The sequence below is a fragment of the Aotus nancymaae genome, unplaced genomic scaffold (genome assembly GCF_030222135.1).
Source record: "Aotus nancymaae isolate 86718 unplaced genomic scaffold, 86718_ANA_hifiasm-v0.15.2.pri h1tg000089l, whole genome shotgun sequence".
Classification (NCBI taxonomy): Eukaryota; Metazoa; Chordata; class Mammalia; order Primates; family Aotidae; genus Aotus; species Aotus nancymaae.
The window spans coordinates 19,922,766-19,946,045 of record NW_026988504.1 but is presented as its reverse complement, the minus strand read 5'-3'; the positions used below and the strand labels follow the sequence as shown (position 1 = coordinate 19,946,045).

General features: G+C 44.0%; 1 protein-coding gene across 1 annotated transcript; it reads left to right on the top strand.

Moving 5' to 3' along the window:
• Positions 1 to 313: 313 nt before the first annotated feature.
• METTL2A (methyltransferase 2A, tRNA N3-cytidine) lies at positions 314 to 22,966 on the top strand. The gene is made up of 9 exons (XM_064369138.1): positions 314 to 434; positions 646 to 737; positions 2,829 to 3,187; positions 4,302 to 4,351; positions 6,528 to 6,588; positions 13,152 to 13,291; positions 16,562 to 16,668; positions 19,019 to 19,084; positions 19,904 to 22,966. The coding sequence occupies exons 1-9, from the start codon at positions 325 to 327 to the stop codon at positions 20,056 to 20,058; spliced, it is 1,140 nt and encodes a 379-aa protein (XP_064225208.1). The 5' UTR covers positions 314 to 324; the 3' UTR covers positions 20,059 to 22,966.
• The last annotated feature ends 314 nt before the right edge of the window (positions 22,967 to 23,280 follow it).

Genomic DNA, 23,280 nt, shown 5'->3' with positions numbered 1-23,280 from the left:
TGTTAGAGGATCCCAGCATTGAACTGAGGCTCAAGTGGAATATCTTCCACTTTCTGCCCAGCCTGCACGTCCATCAGCACGTCATCAATGAGAAACGACTACAGGGAGAATTTACCCCTGCCTGGTCCCCCTCCCTAGAGAGCCCTTCGCCAACCCTGGGGCAGCCCCACACCACAGCTCCCGAGCGCCACCCGGGCCGGACTCCAGGGCCGCCCTGCCCCGCCTCCCTCTTTTCCCGCCCGAACACCTCGTCTTCCAGAAGGGGGCGTGGCCCGCAGGAAGTTCTCGCTTTATGGAAAGGAAAGTGTTTCCGGCTCCGGTGTCATGGCCGGCTCCTACCCTGAAGGTGTTCATGCAGTCCTCGCCGATAAGAGGCAGCAGTTTGGGAGCCGGTTACTGAGCGATCCAGCGCGCGTCTTCCACCACAATGCCTGGTAATCACCCTGCCCCTCGCCTGGCCTCCCAGTCACTCTCCCTCTGTCCCGCCGCCTCGGGGCACTCCGAAAAGCCCCCGACCGCCGGCCACAAGTCCAGCTGCCCTACCCGAGGCACTCTCCAAGGAGAGTGACAAGCTCCGAGGCCAGCGACTCACCCTGCCCGCAGCTAGAACGTTAGGCCTCTAACCTGCCCGTTTGATTTTCTCAGGGACAATGTGGAGTGGTCAGAAGAGCAAGCCGCAGCGGCGGAGAGAAAAGTCCAGGAGAACAGTACCCAGCGGGTGTGCCAGGAGAAACAAGGTGCGCTCAGATGTGCTCTCAGTGGTTTCAATAGCCAGCGTACGGCTGAAGGCGCCCTCCCGGAGAGGCTAGGGAACCGCGGCCGCCAAGATCCTTTTTTTACTGGCCTGATGCAGATCTCAGGAGTAGAGCGGAATGGGGACGGGATGAGCAAGGAGGGAAAAGGGCTGCATTGTAACAAAATCTTGTTAGGTCGTAGAGGGTTTTTTTATATATAGTTTTACTTCGGAGGAGGGTAATTTTGTCTTTAATTACGTTGACTAGACCCACGTTGATATGACGCGCCAACAGTGTGGTCACCCTATCATCTTACAGCCTGTACTTTGTACATGATTTGCACTTTCCCTGAGGAGATGTTTCCATTGAAGCTTCATTTAAGTAATTAGATTTCAAATATGGTTGGGAGAGGGGGCTAATGACTGGTGATTGTGTGTCTATTACTTGTGTGATGGTTATGAGAGTTTTGGGCTTCAGTCAAGGAAAGGTGGATGCAGCAGATTGGAGATAAGTCTGGCCAAAGAAAAAGAGACCCCTGTTTGAGAGTTGGATTATTTCACTGCAAAATATCCATAGATACTAAAACTAGGACTGATGGTTCCAGACAATTGAAAATACGACTACAAATTTAGTACCCGCTGAGTTTTGTACAATGAGAAGATTCCAGTTACAAAACATTTACCCTGCATAGTTTGACAGTGACTAGAGTAAAGCAAGTTAAGAACTGAAAGGAATTTTGAAAATCACGTGGTTCAATGTCCTCTTTTTACAGTTAAAGACACTTGCACCACAGGACGTTAAGTGCTTTTCCCAGAGGTAAGCAGTCAGTGGTAGCAGTAGTGGAACTAAAATCCTATTTCTTAGGGAGTCTTTTGGTTGATTCAGCAGGTGAGTTGTGAGTTGTTAGCACACTCCTTAGTGAATTCCAACTTCCATGGCCACTGTCCTGCTCAATTTGTTAGGTTTTTATTCTTTCTACTACACTAGTCAAGGCCCTGAATTGGCAAAGAGCAGTAAACTGAAATCTAGGACTGTCATGATCACCTTAAAAAAAGCTTTCCTGGGCCGGGGTGTGGTGGCTCACGCCTGTAATCCCAGCACTTTGGGAGGCCGAGGCAGGCAGATCATGAGGTCAGGAGATCAAGACCATCCTGCCTAACATGGTGAAACCCCATCTCTACTAAAAATACAAAAAATTCACCAGGCATGGTGGCACACGGCTGTAGTCCCAGCTAGTCCCAGCTAGTCGGGAGACTGAGGCGGGAAAATTGCTTGAACCTAGGAAGTGGAGGTTGCAGTGAGCCGAGATCGCGCCACTGGACTCCAGCCTGGGCGACAGAGCAAAAGTCTGTCTCAAAAAAAAAAACAAAACAAAAATGACAAAAACAGCTTTCATTTAAACTGTCCATACTTCTTTGGTTTCTCCTGTCCTCTGACCAAAACTCTTCCTCTGCTGAAAACACTTTTCCCTCTTATCAGCATGTTTTATTTTCCTTTAGCTTTGTTTCCATTGTTAGTATCTATGAGTAGTACTGAATTATTTTCTGGGCTGTACCCTCTAAAGAACCACAGACAGGAACTTATTTAAAGAACAGCTTCCTGGATTGAATTTACATGGAGAACAAATGAAAAAACTGGGACATTTAGTTTATAAAGGAGAAGATTTAGAAGGGAAAATAACTGTCCTCACATAGAAGAGTTGTTCTGTGTAGCCCTGAAAGATCATAGGACCTTTTAGCCAGAAGTGATGAGACAGATTTTTGCTTACTTTTAGGATTTTTTTAATAGTTAAAAGTCATCCAACGGTGACTTATCCAAAGTTAAAAGTCATCCAAGGATACTTGATAGGTAATAAGTTCTCTGGTTGATTGTCCAAACAGAATTTAGACTCTCTTGTAATGACTAATAGGGGCATTCAAGTATAATGCTAGATCGCAGAACTAATGAGCTCAGAAATGGCTTCCGCTCTGGGACTGTGGCTCTACTTGAGGATACTTTTAGTATTAAAGTCACATTTGGTAAAGCAGGATAATTGACTTTAGACATAAAATATTTGAAAGCTGGTTCTTAAAATTCTTTCTTAAATATTTACAGTTGATTATGAGATCAATGCCCACAAATACTGGAATGACTTCTACAAAATCCACGAAAATGGGTTTTTCAAGGATAGACATTGGCTTTTTACTGAATTCCCTGAGCTGGCACCTAGCCAAAATCAAAATCATTTGAAGGATTGGTTCTTGGAGAACAAGAGGAGTGAAATATCTGAATGTAGAAACGGTGAGGATGGACCTGGTTTAATAATGGAAGAACAGCACAAGTGTTCTTCGAAGAGCCTTGAACATAAAACACAGGTGCCTCCTGTGGAGGAGAATGTAACTCAGAAAATTAGTGACCTGGAAATTTGTGCTGATGAGTTTCCTGGATCCTCAGCCACCTACCGAATACTCGAGGTAACCTTTTACTGTCTTGGTACTGGAGTATGTGAAGCTGTTATATTTGTGCACATGAGGTAGTAGCATAGAGAGGCTGACTACAAAAGTAACTTCTATTGGATGATGCTGACTAGACTTGACCCTTATATTGGCCTGGAATCACCTCCATTTTTGAACTGTTAAAATGCCCTCAATGTAGGCCAGATATCTGGTGGTCATGATGGACCAGGATCACCCAGGAATACCATATCACTTTCAAAAATCGTATTAATAGCATCATGCTGTACCTGTCACATGCCACTGTATCATACAGGTGAAAGAGGTCAAGATGACCATGTTACAACTCTGAGAAAAAGTCCCAGATGAGAAGGCAAATTGTTGCTTCTCTTCTAATACAGTTATAGGAACGGAGAGGGTACTTAGGATGGTGCCTGCATCTTAGGCCTGGGAGAATTCTCATCCTCTGATCTTGGGTGGTATTGCAGTCTAGACCTGGAAGAATGCCTAGGTTGGTATCATAATGTAAATTCACAAATGGGGACTGCACAGGTAACTGGAAGCTGGTTCTAAAACCGATTGATTCCTATGGTGTGATCTTAGACAATTTCCTTACCCTTTCTGAGCAATGTGACTGCTGCCTCTGCACCTTGTAGTTATGAGGATGGAGATAATGTATGTAAAATGGCTAAGAATTATGTCTGGCCCTTAGTAAATAGTTGCTGTCTTCATTACCACACAGCTCTGTGTTTAGGACAAGGTTGCCAAGGTCCCCGTTTCATACATTTTTCAGCACAGTCTATTACAAATATTTTCATAATAATAATAAAATGGAGCTCAGTAAGAAAATACTTCATCTACAGGACCATTTCCTAGAACTCAAAAGATAAAAGCAATCCATGCCCTTTTTTCTAGACCAGCTCCTTTCTGCTAATAAAAACCCATGCTCTTGTCTTTTAAGGGTTCCTGAAGTCAAGATCAAAATCAACGAATGTCATGGGTGCTGTTTAGCTCTGGTCATTACACCTTCCGTAATACAATTAGGCCAGATTGTTGTTGATTATTTATTGTTTTTCTAGCTTTAGGGAATTAACTCTGGAAGGTTCTGTGATTAATAGTTCACTTCTGTCTGCAGGTTGGTTGTGGTGTGGGAAACACAGTCTTTCCAATTTTACAAACAAACAAGTAAGTATATTGTAAAAGTTTATGACAGCAAAGAAGATAAAAGTGAAGGTTGGCTGAGCGCATTGCTTCATGACAGTAATCTCAGCACTTGGGGAGGCAAAGTAGGATTGCTTGAGGCCAGGAGTTTAAGACCAGCCAGAGCAATATAGCAAGAAAAAAAAGTAAAGGTTTTTTCTTTCTTCTTTTTTTTGAGATAGAGTCTCATTCTATCACCCAGGCTGGAGTGCAGTGGTGCAATCTTGGCCTACTGCAACCTCTGCCTCCTGGGTTCAAGTGATTTTCCTGCCTCAGCCTCCCAAGTAGCTGGGACTATAGGTGTGTGCCACCATGCCTGGCTAATTTTTTGTATTGTTAGTAGAGACAGGGTTTCACCGTGTTAGCCAGGATGGCTCAATCTCCTGACCTCATGATCCACCCACCTCAGCCTCCCAAAGTGGTAGGATTACAGGCGTAAGCCACTGCACCCAGCAAAGGTTTTTTCAAAACTCATGCTGCATCAAACTAATGGTTATTGGAAAATACAAATTATGTCAGATTTCTACATTCTTCATTTATGGATTGTTTTAATTTATGTTTTGATATATAAGGTGATTACCTTTGTCATTTGGAAAATTAGACTTAAAACTTGCTAGTGTTAACATTTAGTGCCTTCTTCTAAGGTACAAATGTGTTCAACTTTTCCATTCTGATGATCTCTGAGGAACAGTCAGTGGCTGAGCTGTCATCACCCACATGGGAGAGTTGAGAGAGCTGACATACATGAAGATGTCTCCTATTCTGATGAAAACACACTGTTTTTGTGTACTTAAACAGAACACTTCTGACACGAAATGTGCGGGGATTTTGCCGACACTGACCAATTCAACAACAGCTGGGCATCCTACAATTCAATTCTGACACTGTCTACTTGGAGTTGGTATCAGATCCCAAAAGTTAAGGGTTCAGTCCCACAAGACTGCCCCCCACTTCAGATGCCAGTTGCGAATCTGGCCCTCTGTGTTTCTGCCCTACAGGCTATAAATCGGGGCAACCCCATCTCCAGTTCATTAATTTCCTAGAATGGCTGACAGAACTCAGGCCTCTTGGATTCATGTGATTCTCCTGCCTCAGCCTCCCAAGTAGGTGGGACTACAGGCACCCGCCACCATGCCCCACTAATTTTTGTATTTTTTAGTAGAGGATTTTTAATTTAAGTAGCCACATGTAGCTAGTGATTACCAAAGCAAACACTGTAGCTTCCCAGGTTTTTAGTCTTGATTATACCTCCTGGAAGTTGTCTGCTCTAAAGATCAACAGTTTAGCAGGAGCCAGAGCCCATGCCTTTGAGAAGCTGGAGATACTGCATTCTCCCAAAAATCCCAGAGTCTCACTCAAAGAATGAGCCCATCAGTGCACAACAGCTCTGGGCTGTTGTTTCTAAAACACAAGCATACAGCCTTACTCCTCTCCCATTTTAATTTACCCCTGTCCTGACAAAAAGAATTCTGGCATTACAGATTGTTTTGTATTTTGACATCTTCAGAATAAATATATAATGTGCTTCATAATTGGAAGTAATTTTGATGGTTTTAAAATCAGTATTTTTTTGTGTTGCCACCTTGTGCTGAGACTTCTGCTAGACTGTGAGGATACCGAGAAAAATAAGCACAGGGATTTTGTGGTTTTCATCGTTATCTCCTCAGCATTGATAATATCCAATGCATAGTAGGCCCTCAGTAGTGTCTGGTGAACTAATAAGTGAAAGATGAAATCTCTGCTGTCACAGCACTCACTCACTGTGTGGTGGGGGCCGGCAGACAGGTACAGGTGTGTTCCTGGCATGGAGAAAGTGCCAAGGTAGCTCAGAACAAAGATAAAAGAATTATTGTGGTGCTATCGAGCAATGCTTCATTTGAGGGAAAAGTAGGATTTCTGTAGATGGAAAAAGAGAAGATATTGATTTGAAACTCACTGGTTGTTTTATAAACTTAATTTTAGCAATGTCCACAGTGCCTCTGAAAAAACATAAATCAATTTTATATCATTTTAACCAAAATGAAATGTGTTGTGACTAATAGATATGGTTTCTTTGAGTGGTAGTGTCTCCCATTTGATATTTTAACTGTGCTACACAAGAACGAGAATAGACATAGCTGGATTTGTAGTCTCATTGTTCTGTCTTTTCTGCCCATTTCAGTGACGCAGGACTCTTCGTTTACTGCTGTGATTTTTCTTCCACAGCTATAGAACTGGTCCAGGTGAGTACAATGGCTCCTATCAGTAATTTCCACTGATTAAAGGGAAAAGGGTCTCCTAAAAATCAACGTCTCTGGCTGTGTTTTTTTTTTTTTTGTTTTTTGTTTTTTTGAGAGGGAGTCTCACTCTGTCACCCATGCTGGAGTGCAATGGCGCCATCTTGGCTCACTGCAACCTCTGCCTCCTGGATTCTCCTGGCTCAGCTGTAGCTGGGATTACAGGCATGCACCATCACACCCAGCTAAGTTTTTGTATTTTTAGTAGAGACGGGGTTTCACCCTGTTGACCAGGCTGGCTCCAACTCCTGACCTAAGGAATCCACCCACCTCCCAAAGTGCTAAGATTACAGGTGTGAGCCACCACACCCAGCCCTCTGGCTATGTTCTTATTATATAGTCTGTGTTCTTAAGGTCTAAAAGTAAGATTTGCTGATAACAGGCATACCTTGTTTTACTGCATTTCACTTTATCACACTTTACAGATGTGGTATCTGTTCATATATTAAAAGTCTGTGACAACCCTGCATGGGGCAAATCTACCAGCGCCATTTCTCCATATGCTAACTTGGGTGGTGTCTGTGTGTCACGCTTTGGTGATTCTCAGAATATTTCAGACTTTTTTACTGTTATGTATGTTATAGTCAGTGATGTTGCTGTTGTACTTGGTTTGGGGTTCCACAAATCACATCTGTGTAAGATCGTCAACTTAATAAATGCGTGTGTTCTGACTCCACCAACTGGCTGTTACCCCATTTCTCTCCCTCTCCTCAGGTCTCCCTGTTCTCTAAGATACAATATTAAAATTAGGCCACTTCATACTCTACAGTATCCCCTGTGTGTTCAAGTGAAAGGAAGAGTTTCACCATGTTGCCCAGGCTGGTCTCAAACTCCTAGCCTTCAGGGCTCAAGTGAGCTCCTGCCTCAGCCTCCCAGAATGCTGGGAATATAGGTGTGAGGCACTGCATCCTGCAACAAAAGATTTTCAGTAGACAAGACAGCTGTCTGTTGGGAGAAGAAGCCATCTAGGGCTTTGATAACTAGAGAGAAGTCAATGCCAAGCTTTAAAGTACAAGCTGACTCTTGTTAGGGGCTAATGTAGCTGGTGAAAGATTCCTTTCAAAATATAACTGCTTACTGACAGTGGACATGGTCACCCAAGAGCTCTGATGGAACTATACAAGGAGATTAATGTTGTTTTTATGCCTGCTAACATAGCACCCATTCTGCAGCCCCAAGCGTCTGCCTTAGATGCTGATCCCTGGATCAGGGACTAATTTGGGCTTTCAAAACTTATTATTTTTAAAATGTATTTAATAAGGATATAGTTACCATAGATAGGATTCCTCTAATGTATCTGGGCAAAGTTGAAAACCTTCTATAAAAGATTCACCATTCTAGATGCCGTTATGGATATTCATAGCCAGGCGGTTCACACCTGTAATCTCAGCTACTCAGGAGACTGAGGTGGGAGAATTGCTTCAACACAGGAGTTTGAGACCAGCCTGAGAAACAGAGCAAGACCCCATCTCTAAAAAAAAGTAAAATTTTAAGAAATTGGCCAGCTGTGTGTTGTACCCCTACAGTCCCAGGTACTCGAGAGGCTGAGGCAAGAAGATTCCTTGAGCCCTGGAATTCAAGGCTGCAGTGAGCGATGATTGTGCCAGTTGCACTCCAGCCTGGGCAACATAGTGAAAACCCACCTTTACAGAAAAATTAAGAAATTAGGCTTGATGACATGCACCTGTAGTCTTAGCTACCAGGATGATAAAGCAAGAGGATTACTTGGGGCCAGGAGTTCAAGGCTGCAGTAAACTATAATCACATCACTGCGCTCTAGCCTGGGCAACAGCATAGAGTTCGTCTCAAAATTTTTTTAAAAAGAACATTCTGTGGGCATGGTGGCTCACGCCTGTAATCCCAGCACTTTTGAGAGGCCGAGGCAGGTAGATCATGAGGTCAGGAGTTCGAGACCAGCCTGACCAACATAGTGAAACCCCATCTCTACTAAAAATACAAAACAATTAGCCAGGCATGGTGGTGCACACCTGTAATTTCAGCTACTCAGGAGGTTGAGGCAGGAGAATCGCTTGAACCCAGGAGGTGGAGGTTGTGGTGAGCTGAGATTGCACGTCTGCACTCCAGCCTGGCAACAGAGTGAGACTCCATCTCAAAAAAAAAAAAATTGTTGGTCAAACACAATGGCTCATACCTGTCATCCCAACACTTTGGGAGGCTGAGGTGGGCAGATCCCTTGAAGTCAGGAGTTCAAGACTAACCTGGGTAACATGGGGAAACCCCGTCTCTACTAAAGTAAAAAGAAATTATCCAAAAAAAAAAAGAAGATTGAGACCATCCTCGGCAACATGGTGAAACTTCATCTCTACTAAAAATACAAAAATTAGCTGGGCATAGTGGTGTATGCCTGTAATTCCAGCTACTCAGAAAGCTGAGGCAGGAGAATTGCTTAAACCAGGGAGTCGGAGGTTGCAGCGAGCCGAGATCAGGCCATTGCACTCCAGCCTAGCGACAGAGTGAGACTCCATCTCAAAAAAATAAAAATTGAAAAAACACTAAGCATATAATTGGAATGTTTATATCATGAATGATAAATGCTTAATGTGATGGATACTCCATTTATTTTCCCTGGTGTGATTATTGTGCATTGTATCAAAATATCTCATGTACCCTATAAATATATACACATAAATATTAAAATTAAAAAATTCAAATCAAAAAAGAAAAAAAGAAATTATCCTGGACATGGTGGTGGGCACCTGTAATCCCAGCTACTCAACAGGCTGAAGCAGGACAATCACTTGAACCAGGGAGGCAAAGGTTGCAGTAATCGAGATCATGCTACTGCATTCCAACCTGGGCAAAGAGAGACTGTCTCAAAAAAAAAAAAAAAAAAAGGAAAAAAAAAAGTACTTTATTGCTAAAACATGTTAGTAATCATCTGAACCTTCAGCAAGTCGTAATCTTTGCTGCTGGAGGGTCTTGCCTTGATGTTGATGACTGCTGACTGATCAGGGTGGTGGTTGCTAAGGGCTGGAGTGACTGGCAATTTCTTAAAATAAGGTAACAGTGAAGTTTACCGTTATCAATTGGCTCTTTCTTGAAAGATTTCTCTGTAGCATGCGATGCTGTTTGATGGGATTTTGCCACAGTAGAGCTTCTTTCAGATTGAAGTCCATTCTCTCAAACCCTGCTGCTGCTTTGGCAACTGAGTTTCATGCCACTGCAAAACAGTGTTCACAGCATCTTCACCTGAGTAGATCTCATCTCAATCTTTGCTCAGCCTTAAGAGGCAACTCCTTACAGATAAGGATGCTGCTTTTCAAAAAAGAAAGAAGGCCGGGTGTGGTGGCTCACACCTGTAATCCCAGCACTTTGGGAGGCTGAGGTGGGTGGATCACTTCACTGAAGGAGTTCAAAGCCACCCTAACCAACAAGGTGAAACCCCGTTTCTAAAAAAATAAAATAAATAATAAGACTAAAGAAGCAGCAGCAAGAAGACTGCAGCGATTCAGTCACATCTTCAGGCTTCATCTTTTTTTTTTTTTTTTTTTTTAGACAGGGTCTCACTGTGCTGCCCAGGCTGAAGTAAAGTGATACAATCATAGCCCACTGCAGCCTTGAACTTTTGGGCTCAGGCGATCCTGATGAGATGATTCCATTAGGGTTCTTTGAGTTACAACTATTGGAAACATCTAGACAAACAAAGCAATAAAGGAGAATGTCATAGAACCTAAGGTCACAAAATACAGCCCCAAGTTCCTCTTACCTCTCATTGCCCATGGCCCATTTGTTTTATCCCCTCTTTGCATACCGGCCTTCTCTAGTCAGTTTTCCTGGTTTTACACATGGCCCCAATGTGGATGCTCCTCCCAGTGCCTTACAAGTTTACACTGTTCAGGGGTTCATGGTGCCTCACTAAAATGACCGTGTCCCAGTTCCGAAGTCCCTGGAAAGTCTAGTTAACACAGCCCAGCTGATAAATACACCAGCCCTGTTTGAATCAGCTTTGGCCAATGAGAAACAAACTCACATATTTGGAGAAGATGGACATTGAGGGCAGATACCTTAAAATGTGTCTGTTACAATTGGCCAGACATGGTGGCTCACACCTGTAATCCCAGCACTTGGGGAGGCCAAGGTGGGTGGATCATCTGAGGTCAAGAGTTTGAGACCAGCCTGACCAATATGGTGAAACCCCATCTCTACTAAAAACACAAAACAGCCAGGCATGGTGGCATACACCTGTAATCCCAGCTACTTGGGAGGCTGAGACAGAAGAATCATTTGAACTTGGGAGGCAGAGGTTGCAGTGAGCCGAGATTCCACCATTGCACTCCAGCCTGGGCAACAAGAGCGAAGCTCCCACTCATTCATAAATACATACATACATACATACATACATACATACATACATACATACAGGTGGGCACAGTGGCCACGCTTGTAATCCCAGCCCTTTGGGAGGCCAAGGCGGGCAGGTCACAAGGCCAGGAGTTCATAGACCAGCCTGTCCAATATGGTGAAACCCTGTTTTTACTAAAAAATACAAAAATTAGCCAGGCATGGTGGCACAAGCCTGTAGTCCTAGCTACTCGAGAGGCTGAGGAAGGAGGATCACTTGAACCCGGGAGGCACAGGTTGCGGTGAGCGAAGATTGTGCCACTGCACTCCAGCCTGGGTGGCAGAGTAAGACTCCATCTAAAAAATAATAATAATAAGTAAATAAATAAATACAAAAACTAGGAGGACGTGGCGGATGCACCTGTAATCCCAGCTACTGGGGAGGCTGAGGCAAGAGAATTGTTTGAACCTAGGAGGCAGAGGTTGCAGTGAAGCGAGATCGCACCACTCCAGCCTGGGCAACAGAACGAGGCTCTCATTCTTTAAAAAAAAAAAAATGTGTCTGTTAAGGCAGATTAGGAATTGGTAGTGCCATGTTTTTGGAATTATTCATCTGGCTCAAGGCCAGATGAATATTGAAGCTTGTCTTCAGTTTTTGATAATAAAGTACATTTAAATTTTCTGCATCTACAGAAATAGTTTTTCCTGAAGAATTGGTTTGTGTAATATTTTATAGTTGGAAGTTGTTTTAAATCGTGTATTTTGTTTGTTTGTTTTGAAACAGGATCTCACTTAGTCACTCAGTCTGGAGTGCAGTGGTACAATCAGGCTCACTGCAACCTTGATCTCCTGGGCTCATGTGATTCTCTCATGTCCTGTGTAACTGGGACTGCAGCCACACATTACCACACCTGGCTTTTTTTTTTTTTTTTTTTGAGACGAAGTCTCACTCTGTAGCCCAGGCTGGAGTGCAGTGGCATGATCTCTGCTTACCGCAACCTCTGCCTCCTGGGTTCAAGTGATTCTCCATTCTCCTGCCTCAGCCTCCAGAGTAGCTGGGATTACAGGCACACACCACTGCACCCGGCTAATTTTTTCTATTTTTAGTAGAGATGGGGTTTCACCATGTTGGCCAGGCTGATCTTGAACTCCCACCCTCGAGTAATCCACCTGCCTCAGCCTCCCAAAGTGCTAGGATTAAAGGCGTGAGCCACTGAGCCCGGCATTTTTTTTACTTTTTGTACAGATGAAGTCTCACTATGTTGCCTCAGCTGGTCTCAAATTCCTGGGCTCAAGGCATCCTTCCGCCTCAGCCTCCCAAGGGTGTTAGGATTCTAGGCGTGAGCCACCGTGCCTAGAAGATCATACTTTTTTAAAGTATATGTTGTCTCTCTCCTTATGAATTTTTCTTTACCCTGTTGGTCACTCATTTTCATGATGATTTTCCAATTCTCAGATCTGACTTCATGCAAGAGAAGTATAGAAAGTACACAAGAATAAAGAATAAAAGTAGGGGATTCAGGAATGTTGTTTTAAAAGCAACCATTAGATCCCTCACCATCTCCCTTGAATTGTTCCTGATCCTTACTCTTTGAGTCCTCCCTGAAAAAAACATGGTATTAGGTTGATGCAAAAGGACTTGCAGTTTTTGCCATTACTTTTTTTTTTTTTTTTTTTTTGAGTTGAAGTTTCACTCTTGTTGCCCAGGCTGGAGTGCAATGGCATGATCTTGGCTCACTGCAACCTCCATCTCCTAGGTTCAAGTGATTCTCCTGCCTTAGCCTCCCAAGTAGCTGAGATTACAGGCACCCACCACCACACCCAGCTAATTTTCATATTTTAGTAGAGATGAGGTTTCGCCATGTTGGTCAGGCTGGTCTCCCTTTCCTGACTTCAAGTGATCCGCCCACCTCGGCCTCCCAAAGTTCTGGGATTTCAAGTGTGAGCCACGGTGCCCTTGCCATTACTTTTGCACCAACCCGTATAATGATTAGAAATATATCCCCTACTCGGGAAGGTGAGGCAGGAGATTGTATTGCATGAGCCCAAGAGTTTGAGACCAGCCTGGGCAACATGGGGAGATTTTGCCTTAAAAAAAGGAAAAAAGAAATATTGAAGTTGTAGCCATTACATTTAACGCAAGATCATCTTTTGTTTAGGCTATGTTAATATTTCCTAACTTGCTTTTTTCTTCCACCTTTCTGCAGACAAATTCAGAATTTGATCCTTCTCGGTGTTTTGCCTTTGTTCATGACCTGTGTGATGAAGAGAAGAGTTACCCAGTACCCGAGGGCAGTCTCGATATTATCATTCTCATATTTGTTCTTTCAGCAATTGTTCCAGACAAGTAAGTTTGGGTCCCTTGGCCAGTAGTATCACTAAAAGAAAGCTTTGGTGAGGGACCTTTTTTTTTTAAGATTGGGTCTTGCTCCGTCAGCCCAGGCTGGAATGCAGTGGCACAATCATGGCTTACTGCAGCCTTAACCTCTTGGGCTTAAATGATCCTCCCTCCTCAGCTTCCCAAGCAGGTGTGATCACAGGCACATGCCACTAGGCCTGGCTAATTTTTGTATTTTTAGCAGAGGTGGGATTTTCCCATGTTGTCCAGACTGGTCTTGAATTTCTGGTCTCAAGTGATCCTCCCACCTTGGCCTCCTAAAGTGCTGGGATTGTAGGTGTGAGCCACCATGCCCAGCCTGATGAGGGAACTTGATATTAGAGTTGGATTCGAAGTAAAAAGAGTTTTATGTTCTGATACATGCAAAGTAGCCACATCATTTGTAGTAATGTGAGCATCTCAGCCATTTTCCTAAATTTGTCTAGATGTCCAACCTCTGTTCCAGCCTTGAAACTTCTGCTTGCTGGCTACAGTCGTTGGTTCATCATTTCCTTCTTTTTTTTTTTTTTATCATCCATCCCAAAATGTCAATTGTCATTTCCTTCTTATGGCTCAACATTGGGAAAGAATGGAGAATCAAGTCTCTAATGAGTATGTGGGGAAAGTCCTGTTGATAATCTCATCACATGCTGTTTTAGAACTGTGGGTGCCACAGCTTTTAGGTAATGTCTCATTATTGGCTATTTATTTATTTGAGATGGAGTCTTGCTCTGTCACCCAGGCTGGGGTATAGTGGCAAGATCTCAGCTCACTGCAACCTCCACCTCCTGGGTCAAGCAATTATCCTGCCTTAGCCTCCCAAGTAGCTGGGAGTACAGGCACGTGCCACCATGCCTGGCTAATTTTTGTATTTTTTTTTTAGTAGAGAATGCAGTGTCACCATGTTGGTGAGGCTGGTCTCCAACTCCTGACCTTGTGATCTGTCCACCTCAGCCTCCTAAAGTGCTGGGATTACAGGTGTGAGCCACCATGCCCTGCCTACTGGCCTTTTAAATGCTTTAAATAAAGCTTATTAGCAACACAAAATTTACATTGAAGCTTAACTAAAGTGTTCTCTGATGCTTACAGTGTTTTGGAAAAGTGTGATACAGAATTCTATAAAATCAGATTCAGATGAAAGGAAAGTCAAATGCTATATCCTAAAATACACCATTAAAACCTTATATGTGGCCGGGCGTGGTGGCTTACGCCTGTAATCCAAGCACTTTGGAGGCCAAGGCGGGCGGATCACCTGAGGTTGGGAGTTCAAGACCAGCCTGACCAACATGGTGAAACCCCGTCTTTAAAACAAAAAAAAAAAAGGGAAAAAAAAAAACTTACATGCATCAGGCAACCAGTGGTCCTATGGAACTACCTTCTCTTTTCTTTTTTGAGACAGAGTCTCACTCTGTCACCCAAGCTGGAGTACAGTGGTGAGATCTCGGCTCACCACAACCTCCTCCTCCCAGGTTCAAGCAATTCTCCTGCCTTAGCCTCCCAAGCAACTGGGATTATAAGCACACACCACCACACCTGGCTAATATTTTTTGTATTTTAAATAGAGACAGGGTTTCACCATGTTGGCCAGGCTGGTCTTGAACTCCTGACCTCAAGTGATCCACCCACCTCGGCCTCCCAAAGTGCTGGGATTACAGGCATGAGCCACTCCGCCTAGCCAAAACTACCTGCTCAAGGAAGCAGAGTCAGATGGTGGCTAAGAGATTCAGACACCTTTGACTAATTCCATGGAAGCCCTTGTCACTGCCAGAGTGCAGTAAGTCCAGACAGGCTGGGGGTTGGCACATATTAGGGTAAACTATACCCATGACATCATGGGATTGGAGATTTCAAACATCGCATTTTGCAGACATTGGAGTCCTTCAAAGGATGATTAAGTAAATTAGTGTAAAAGGTCAAGGTAAGCTGGTGTTAGGATGCCAGATCACATGACTAGAGACTGGAAGGACTAGTGATTGAGATTCTGGTTTATCTGCTAATATCCAAGGACCCCTTGCTGGCTGCACAGGGTAGGAGCTTTGAGTGATTGACCTTCTCTAGGCCACAGTTCCTCTAGAAGGGCACTGAAATCATCCAACCTGAGAGGATGAGTGTGAAATAAAGGCATATGCAGGATAACCCAAAAGGTCTACCATGGTTTCAAACTTTAATAACTGCAGAAGTTGACCAGGCACAATGGCTCACACCTATAATCTCACCACTTTGGGAGACTGAGGTGGGAGAATTGCTTGAAGCCAGGAGTTCAAGACCAGTTTGGGCAACAAAACAAGACCCCCATCTCTACTAAAAAATTAGCCAGGTGTGTATCTGTAGTCCCGGCTACACAGAAGGCTGAGGCAAGAGTATGGTTTAAGCCCAGGAGTTTGAGGCTGCAGTGAAGTGAGCTATGATCACACCTCTGCACTGTAGTCTGGGTGGCAGAGTGAGACCGTGTTTCAACAAAACAAGAATCATAACCTCAGAAGTTTTAATACTACAAACTTTTAAAAAATTGACGTGGACTAAAACAAACTTAAAATTTAAAATTCAAGCCAGGCACAGTGGCTCACACTTTTAGTCCCAGCTACCTAGGAGACTGAGGCAGGAGGATCACTTGAGCCCAGGATTCTGGCCATTGTATTCCAGCCTGGGCAACATAGTAGGACCCCAGCTGGATTTTTTTGTTTTTGTTTTTGAGACAGAGTTTTGTTCTTATTGCTCAGACTGGAATACAGTGGCATGGTCTTGGCTCACTACAACCTCCACCTCCCAGGTTCAAGCAATTCTCCTGCCTCAGCCTCCCTAGTAGCTGGGACTACAGGCAAGCACCACCACGCCTGGCTAATTTTTGTATTTTTAGTAGAGACGGGGTTTCACCATTTTGGCCAAGCTGGTCTCCCAACTCCTGACCTTGAGTGATCCACCTGCCTCAGCCTCCCAAAGTACTGGGATTACAGGCATGAACCACTGTGCCTGGCCTGGAGCAGAGAACTTTCTTATGGCAGAAGCAAGCTGTCCTTGGCCCTCTTCAGGCTGAAAGCAGTGGATTGAGGCCACAGCTGTGAGCAGGCAGCTGAGATGTCCTTCAGTTCTAACTGAAGCAAGGGTAGAGGAGCTTAGATCTTAGGTTTGGTGTGTCAGTTGGGGAGGAAGTTCACTGGTGTTTTTTGGGATATGCTACAGGGAAAGGAAAGCTTGTCCTTAAGGAGAACTGATTGATCGTCATTCCCTGCTGCCCCACAGGATGCAGAAGGCTATCAACAGGCTGAGCAAGCTTCTGAAACCTGGGGGGATGATGCTTCTGCGAGATTACGGCCGCTATGACATGGCTCAGCTTCGGTTTAAAAAAGGTATTTTGCCACTATAATCAAAAAATGGTGATGCCATCAGAATAGATACTTTAGAATTAGAGCTCCATATATAAAGCCATTTAAAATGTGACAGTAGTGGGCCGGGCGTAGTGGCTCATGCCTGTAATCCAAGCACTTTGGAGGCCAAGGCAGGCGGATCACCTGAGGTCGGGAGTTCAAGACCAACCTGACCAACATGGTGAAACCCCGTCTTCAAAAAAAAAAAAAATGTGACAGTAGTACATTTTTTAAGGAAACTGAAGATGCTTGTATAATGTAGATACTGAGGTCTTTTTAAGCAAGACAGCTACCTTTAGAAGAGCTTTTTTTAAAAAGACATTTGAAAGACAGCCAGGCATGGTGGCTCACACCTATAATACCAGCACTTTGGGAGGCCAAGGCAGGCAGATTACCTGCGATCAGGAGTTTGAGATCAGCCTGGTCAACATAGCGAAACCCCATCTTTACTAAAAATTCAAAAATTAGTCAGTGTGGTGGCAGGCGCCATAGTCCCAGCAACTTGGGAGCCTGAGGCAGGAGAATCGCTTGAACCTGGGAGGCAGAGGTTGCAATGAGCCAAGATCACACACTACTGCACCCCAGCCTGGATGACAGGGCCTGACTCCTTCTCAAAAAAAAAAAAAAAAAAAAAAATGAAAGAAAGACATTTGAAAGACATAAATAATTTTAAATGTAGCATGTCAAAAAATGCCATTAAAAATGTAAAAGGCAAATGATAGAGTAAAAAGGAATATTTTCAGTGCATATAATGAAGACTTCATATCGTTGCTCTTCAAGGAGCTGTCATGAAATTGATAAGAAAAAGATCAGTGTCCCACCCAAAAAACAGGAATATTTAATCAGTTCACAGCAGAGCATATCTAAATGGCCAATAAACAACACTTCAAGGAAATAAAAATAATGAGTTCGTACTTCTTATTGCTGGCCAATTCAAAGAAAGAGGTGCATTCCTTCATTACTGGTAGAAATAGAAATTGTTACAGCCTTTTTTTTGAGTTTCACTCGTTTCCCAGGCTGGAGTGCAATGGCACGATCTCGGCTCACTACAGCCTTTGCCTCCTCAGCCTCCTGAGTAGCTGGGATCACAGGCACTCGCCACCACACCCACCTAATTATTTGTATTTTTAGTAGAGACAGAGTTTCGCCACATTGGCCAGGCTGGTCTCGAACTTCTGACCTCAGGTGATCCACCCACCTCAGCCTCCCAGAGTGCTGGGATTACAGGCGTGAGCCCCTGCGCCCAGCATTACAGCCTTTTTTTAAGCACCCAGGTGTTACTCAATCCAATAGTCTTTTTGGATATAGTCAAAAACTAGCATATAATACATGTATGAGCAAAACTTTGCAAACAAAGTGAATGCCCCTGTATAGATAGATGTGCTTGTCACCTGAGGTGGACCCTATACTACTGAGCTTGGAGGGATTTCCATTCCGTATTACTCAGTGAGAGGAGCAGTGTGCGGGAGAGTATGTTAAACTCCATCCCTTAATACTAGTATCTGCAGGGAAATAAGTATACACATGTGTGATGATTTGGGCATTCGGGAAGGTCTAGAAGTATTTATGAGGCCGGTAAACTGAGGTAAGGTCAGGGAGGTTAGCAGCAGAAGGGAAAGCATGTTCATGATCAAAAGAGCATCTGAGTTGTTGTCTTTATGATTGTGTAGACATGTGAAGAAACACGCAAAGGACAGTCACCACCAAAATGGTAATGGCTGTCTCAAGTTTCCTTAAACTCAGTTATATTGCTTAATTTAAAAAAAAAAATAGGCCCAGCGCGGTGGCCCATGCTTTTAATCCCAGCACTTTGGGAGGCTGAGGCAGGTGGATCACCTGAGGTCAGGAGTTCAAGACCAGCCTGGCCAACATGGTGAAACTCCATCTCTACTAAAAATGCAAAAAATTAGCCAGGCGTGGTGGTATGCCTGTAATCCCAGCTACTCGGGAGGCTGAGGCAGGAGAATCTCTTGAATCTGGAAGGCGAAGGTTGCAGTGAGCCAGGGTCACGCCATTGCACTCCAGCCTGGACATCAAGAGCAAAACTCTGTCTCAAAATAAATAAATCAAAAGTTTGTACTATTAATTTAATGGGGTTGGGAGAGTGAATAAGTTTTCATCAAACAATTCTAGAGTTTTGGAGTGGGACACTTAGGAACCTCATGATTTCTGACACTGGAGTTAGCTTCCTCCCGTTGAGCTGCTCTTCCTGAAGCACTGAGGCAGGAGTGCTCTTCACCCAGCAAACTGACATCTCAGCTAACATTTCCTTAGCAATGTAAGGCAAAGAGTGCTTTAAAGTGTGTTTGATTTTTACCACACTACTCTGCAGGTCAGTGTCTATCTGGAAATTTCTACGTGAGAGGTGATGGAACCAGGGTTTACTTCTTCACACAAGGTATGAAACACTCATCTTTTTATGCTAAAAGTTCCCAATACCAGATGAATGGTCTTCAAGGCACATTCAGAAAGAAAACTATCTGGCCCCTCCTGCCTTTTAGGCCAGCGGTTTCCTGCAGTTCCCCACTGCTCACCCCCTCCTCCACCCTGGGCTAGGATAACCATGGCAGCCAGCCACTCAGGGGCCCCAGGCAGCCCCGCCTTGTCCATTCCTTCAGTCCTGCTCTGCTCTCCCTTTCTGCCGCTGTCCAAAATGGGAAGCCTGCCCATTCTGCAAGGCTCATCTCCATTCCAGCCCATTTCACGTTCTGCATGGGGTTGTGCTTTGGTGTACCCAGGTCCCAGGGTGAGTCATGTCCTCTGGGTTCTAGGGGTGCCAGGAACTGGTCTCCTCTGCAACTGGCCCTGGCCACGGGCTTCATCCTTCACCTGGGCCTCAGGAATTCTCCATTCCTGGGCTCTTTTTGGGGTCACCTTCTTTGAGCCTTTGGTTAAGAGATGAAACCTCTTTCCTAACAATTGCTTTGACATACATATATAGAGATTTTTGCATATGATTTTAAGGTATTCATAGAGCCTAAAGGCCAAGTATAAACCAAAGATTTTAAAAAAGAAAAACCCATGGCCCATACGCGGGGGCTTCCCCTACCTAAACGTGAACTTGCTGTTACCAAACGACCACTGCATTTACAACCAAATGGCCACGTAAAAAACATGACAGCAACTTCCCAGAGCCCCATTTAACAAGGGACTTAGTAGATAAAAATGCCTTTTCTTGAGGGGAAAACGTATAAACACCTTTTCTTTTCCATACTAGAGGAACTGGATGTGCTTTTCACCACTGCTGGGCTGGAAAAGGTTCAGAATCTGGTGGACCGGCGCCTGCAGGTGAACCGAGGGAAGCAACTGACAATGTACCGGGTTTGGATTCAGTGCAAATACCGCAAGCCTCTTCTGTCCAGCACCAGCTGAGCAGCACCTGCTGCTGACACGATGCAAGCTCACTGTGTTTCCCGGTGTTTTTCAAAAACATCTGTAGCACCGGGCGTGGTGGTGCATGCCTGTAATCCCAGCCACTCAGGAGGCTGAGGCGGGGAGGATCTGAGCCCAGGAGTCCAGGCTGGGCAACATAGTCAGATCCTGTCTCTGAAAGTAATAATGAAAATAAAAAGAATACAAATGAGGTCTGTTGATGTTGAACAGTTCAAGAAATCAGACTTGAACCTTAAACCTAGAAATAGTTACTTTGTATTAGGATTCTAACTTATGCTTTATATTTGTGAAGTCCTTTAAACATAATTTCCTCAGGTTCTTTCTTTGAGATCTCAATCTGTCTTAGCATTTTATAATAACTGAAATTTTATTCACGGAAATTATAAATTTTAAAACACCAATTTATTTCCATGGGAAAAAAGTATTATGTATTATTATATTTGACTGTAATTGCATTAAATCGTTTGAGAGTGCAAATGCTGGGCTATACAATTGCAGTAAATACATACAGAGGTTAGTGAAGAGCTATTAAGTTCTAGGGGAAATAAACTGGGAAGAATCCAATTAGATATTTTCCTGACACAAAAATGACCCTATAGAGAGCATCAGAATGTGGTATTCTTGTTAAGTAATTGATCCTGGTCTTCACTTTAAATCTTAGTCCTGCTCACACCTGTAATCCCAGCACTTTGGGAGGCCAAGGTGGGTAGATCACCTGAGGTCAGGAGTTAGAGACCAACCTAGCCAACATGGTGAAACCCTGTTTCTACTAAAAATACAAAAATTAGCTGGGTGTAGTGGTGCGTGCCTGTAATCCCAGCTACTCAGGAGGCTGAAGCAGGAGGATCTCGCTTGAACCAGGGAGGCAGAGGTTTGCAGTGAGCTGGGATTGTGCCACCACACTCCAGTCTGGGCAACAAGACTGAAACTCCATCTCAAAACAAAAAAAGATGCTTGGCTTTCACCTTTTTAATGTTTTTCTAGATTTTGGAATAATAAATTTATATAAGAATACTGCAAGAATGGTCCATTTTTTTCTGATGTCCCAACATCCCCAAATAGATTATCAAACATATCCATCATAAGTAGGAATACATGGAATTATTGCTACCAGCCAGAAACTGTTTGCCCAGTAGTCCCAATAATAGCTTTATCATGCAAAAGCACCCTTATATTGTCTGGGCACAGTGGCTCCTGTAATCCTAGCATTTTGGAAACCCAAGGCAGGAGGATGACAAGGCCAAGGGTTCACGAACAGGCTGGGTAACGTAGCAAGACCCTGCCTTTTAGCAAAATGTAAAAAATAAAGAATTGTATTGAATTTAGTAGCTGTGTCTCAGTCTCCTTTAGTCTACCGTTCAGGCTTGCTTTTGCACCTTGGCATTTTAAGGTAAGAGGCTATTGTGTAAACTCGAATTGGGTTTGGTGTTTCCTCATGATTTGGTTCAGACTGCATTTTGGGCGAGAATATTCAGAAGTGATGCTGTGTTCCTCACATAGTATTGTATCAGGTGACACATGATTATGAATTTCTCCATGATTGGTGATGTCACTTAGTTGTGACTGCCGGGTCCGCCACTGTGAAGTTAATAAGCATTTTGTAGGGAAGTGCTTTGAGACTAAACATCCTGTTCCTCATCAGACTTCTACCCCCAACTTTCAGTATCTATTGGGGTTTTTTTTGGCTGAATAACTATGATAGTTGCCAAATAGTGGTTTCTGATCCTTCCATTCCTTCTACATTGATTGGTTGGTATTCTGTACGGAAAAGCTTTCTCTGAACTCATTTACTTGTCTCAATATGGACCCATAGGTATTTGAGTTTTTTGTGGGGTTGTTGTTTTTGAGACAGGCTCACCCAGGCTGGAATGCAGCAGCACAATCACTGCTCACTGTAGCCTCAACCTCCCAGGCTCGGGTCACCCACCTCAGCCTCCCAAGTAGGTGAAACTATAGGTATGTGCCACCAAGCCTAATTTCTGTATTTTTTGTAGAGATGGGGTTTCACCATGTTACCCAGGCTGGTGTTGAACTCCTGAGTTCAAGCAATCCTCCCACCTCAGCCTCCCAAAGTGCTGGGATAACAGGCATGAGCCACCACACCTGGCCCCACCTAATGGGTTTCCAAAGGTGGGAGCAAGGGAGGAAGGGAGCTCCCATCTTTTCCATTACTATAGTTACTAAAAACGAAAAGACTGAATCACTGGGATATTATTTCATTTATCATTTGAAATGAAGAATAGATACATTAATTTAAGCCAGGCACGGTGGCCCATGCCTATAATCCTAGTACTTTGGGAGGCTGAGGTGGGCAGATCATGAAGTCAGGGGTTCAACACCGGTCTGGCCAATATGGTGAAACCTCATCTCTACTAAAAATACAAAAATCAGCTGGCGTGGTGGCAGGCACCTGTAGTCTCAGCTACTCAGGAGGCTGAAGCAGAAGAATCGCTTGAACCCGGGAGGCGGAGTTTGCAGTGAGCCGAGATCACACCACTGTACTCTAGCCTGGGCGACAGAGCAACACTCTTGTCTGGAAAAAAAAAAAGATATATTAATTTAAATGATACTCTAAAGACTATCCTTCAGCATCCCTAAGGCATTTCAAAGCTATAGAACAGTTTTTATTCTATCTTTCTGGCACCTGGTTTGGGCTTTGGGCTTACGTTAAAAAGATGAGCCTTTTCCTGCCCCTGCTCCCTTTTCAATGACATCTGCTAAGCTTGACTTTTTATCTGTTAGGCCAAGTTGAACTCTGTAAGGGACTTTGCATAACGTTTCATCCTCAGAATCTCTAAGGATGGGCACAGGACAGTTAAATGTGTTGTGGGGATTAAAATGTATGACCTCAGTGCCACTTACAAAATAAATACTGTCTTGACTATGAGTCTGGCCCCGAATGGTATCTCTTAATATGCTTAATGCAAGAAAGGTGGGCCAGGCATCGTGGCTCACGCCTTGTAATCCCAGCACTTTGGGAGGCCGAGGTGGGTGTATCACCTGAAGTCAGGAGGTCGAGACCAGCCTAACCAACATGGAAAAACCCTATCTCTACTAAAAATACTTAATTAGCCGGGAGTGGCGGCGCATGCCTGTAATCCTAGCTACTCGAGAGGCTGAGGCAGGAGAATTGCTTGAACCCAGGAGACGGAGATTGCGGTGAGCCAAGTTGCACCACTGCACTCCAGCCTGGGCAACAAG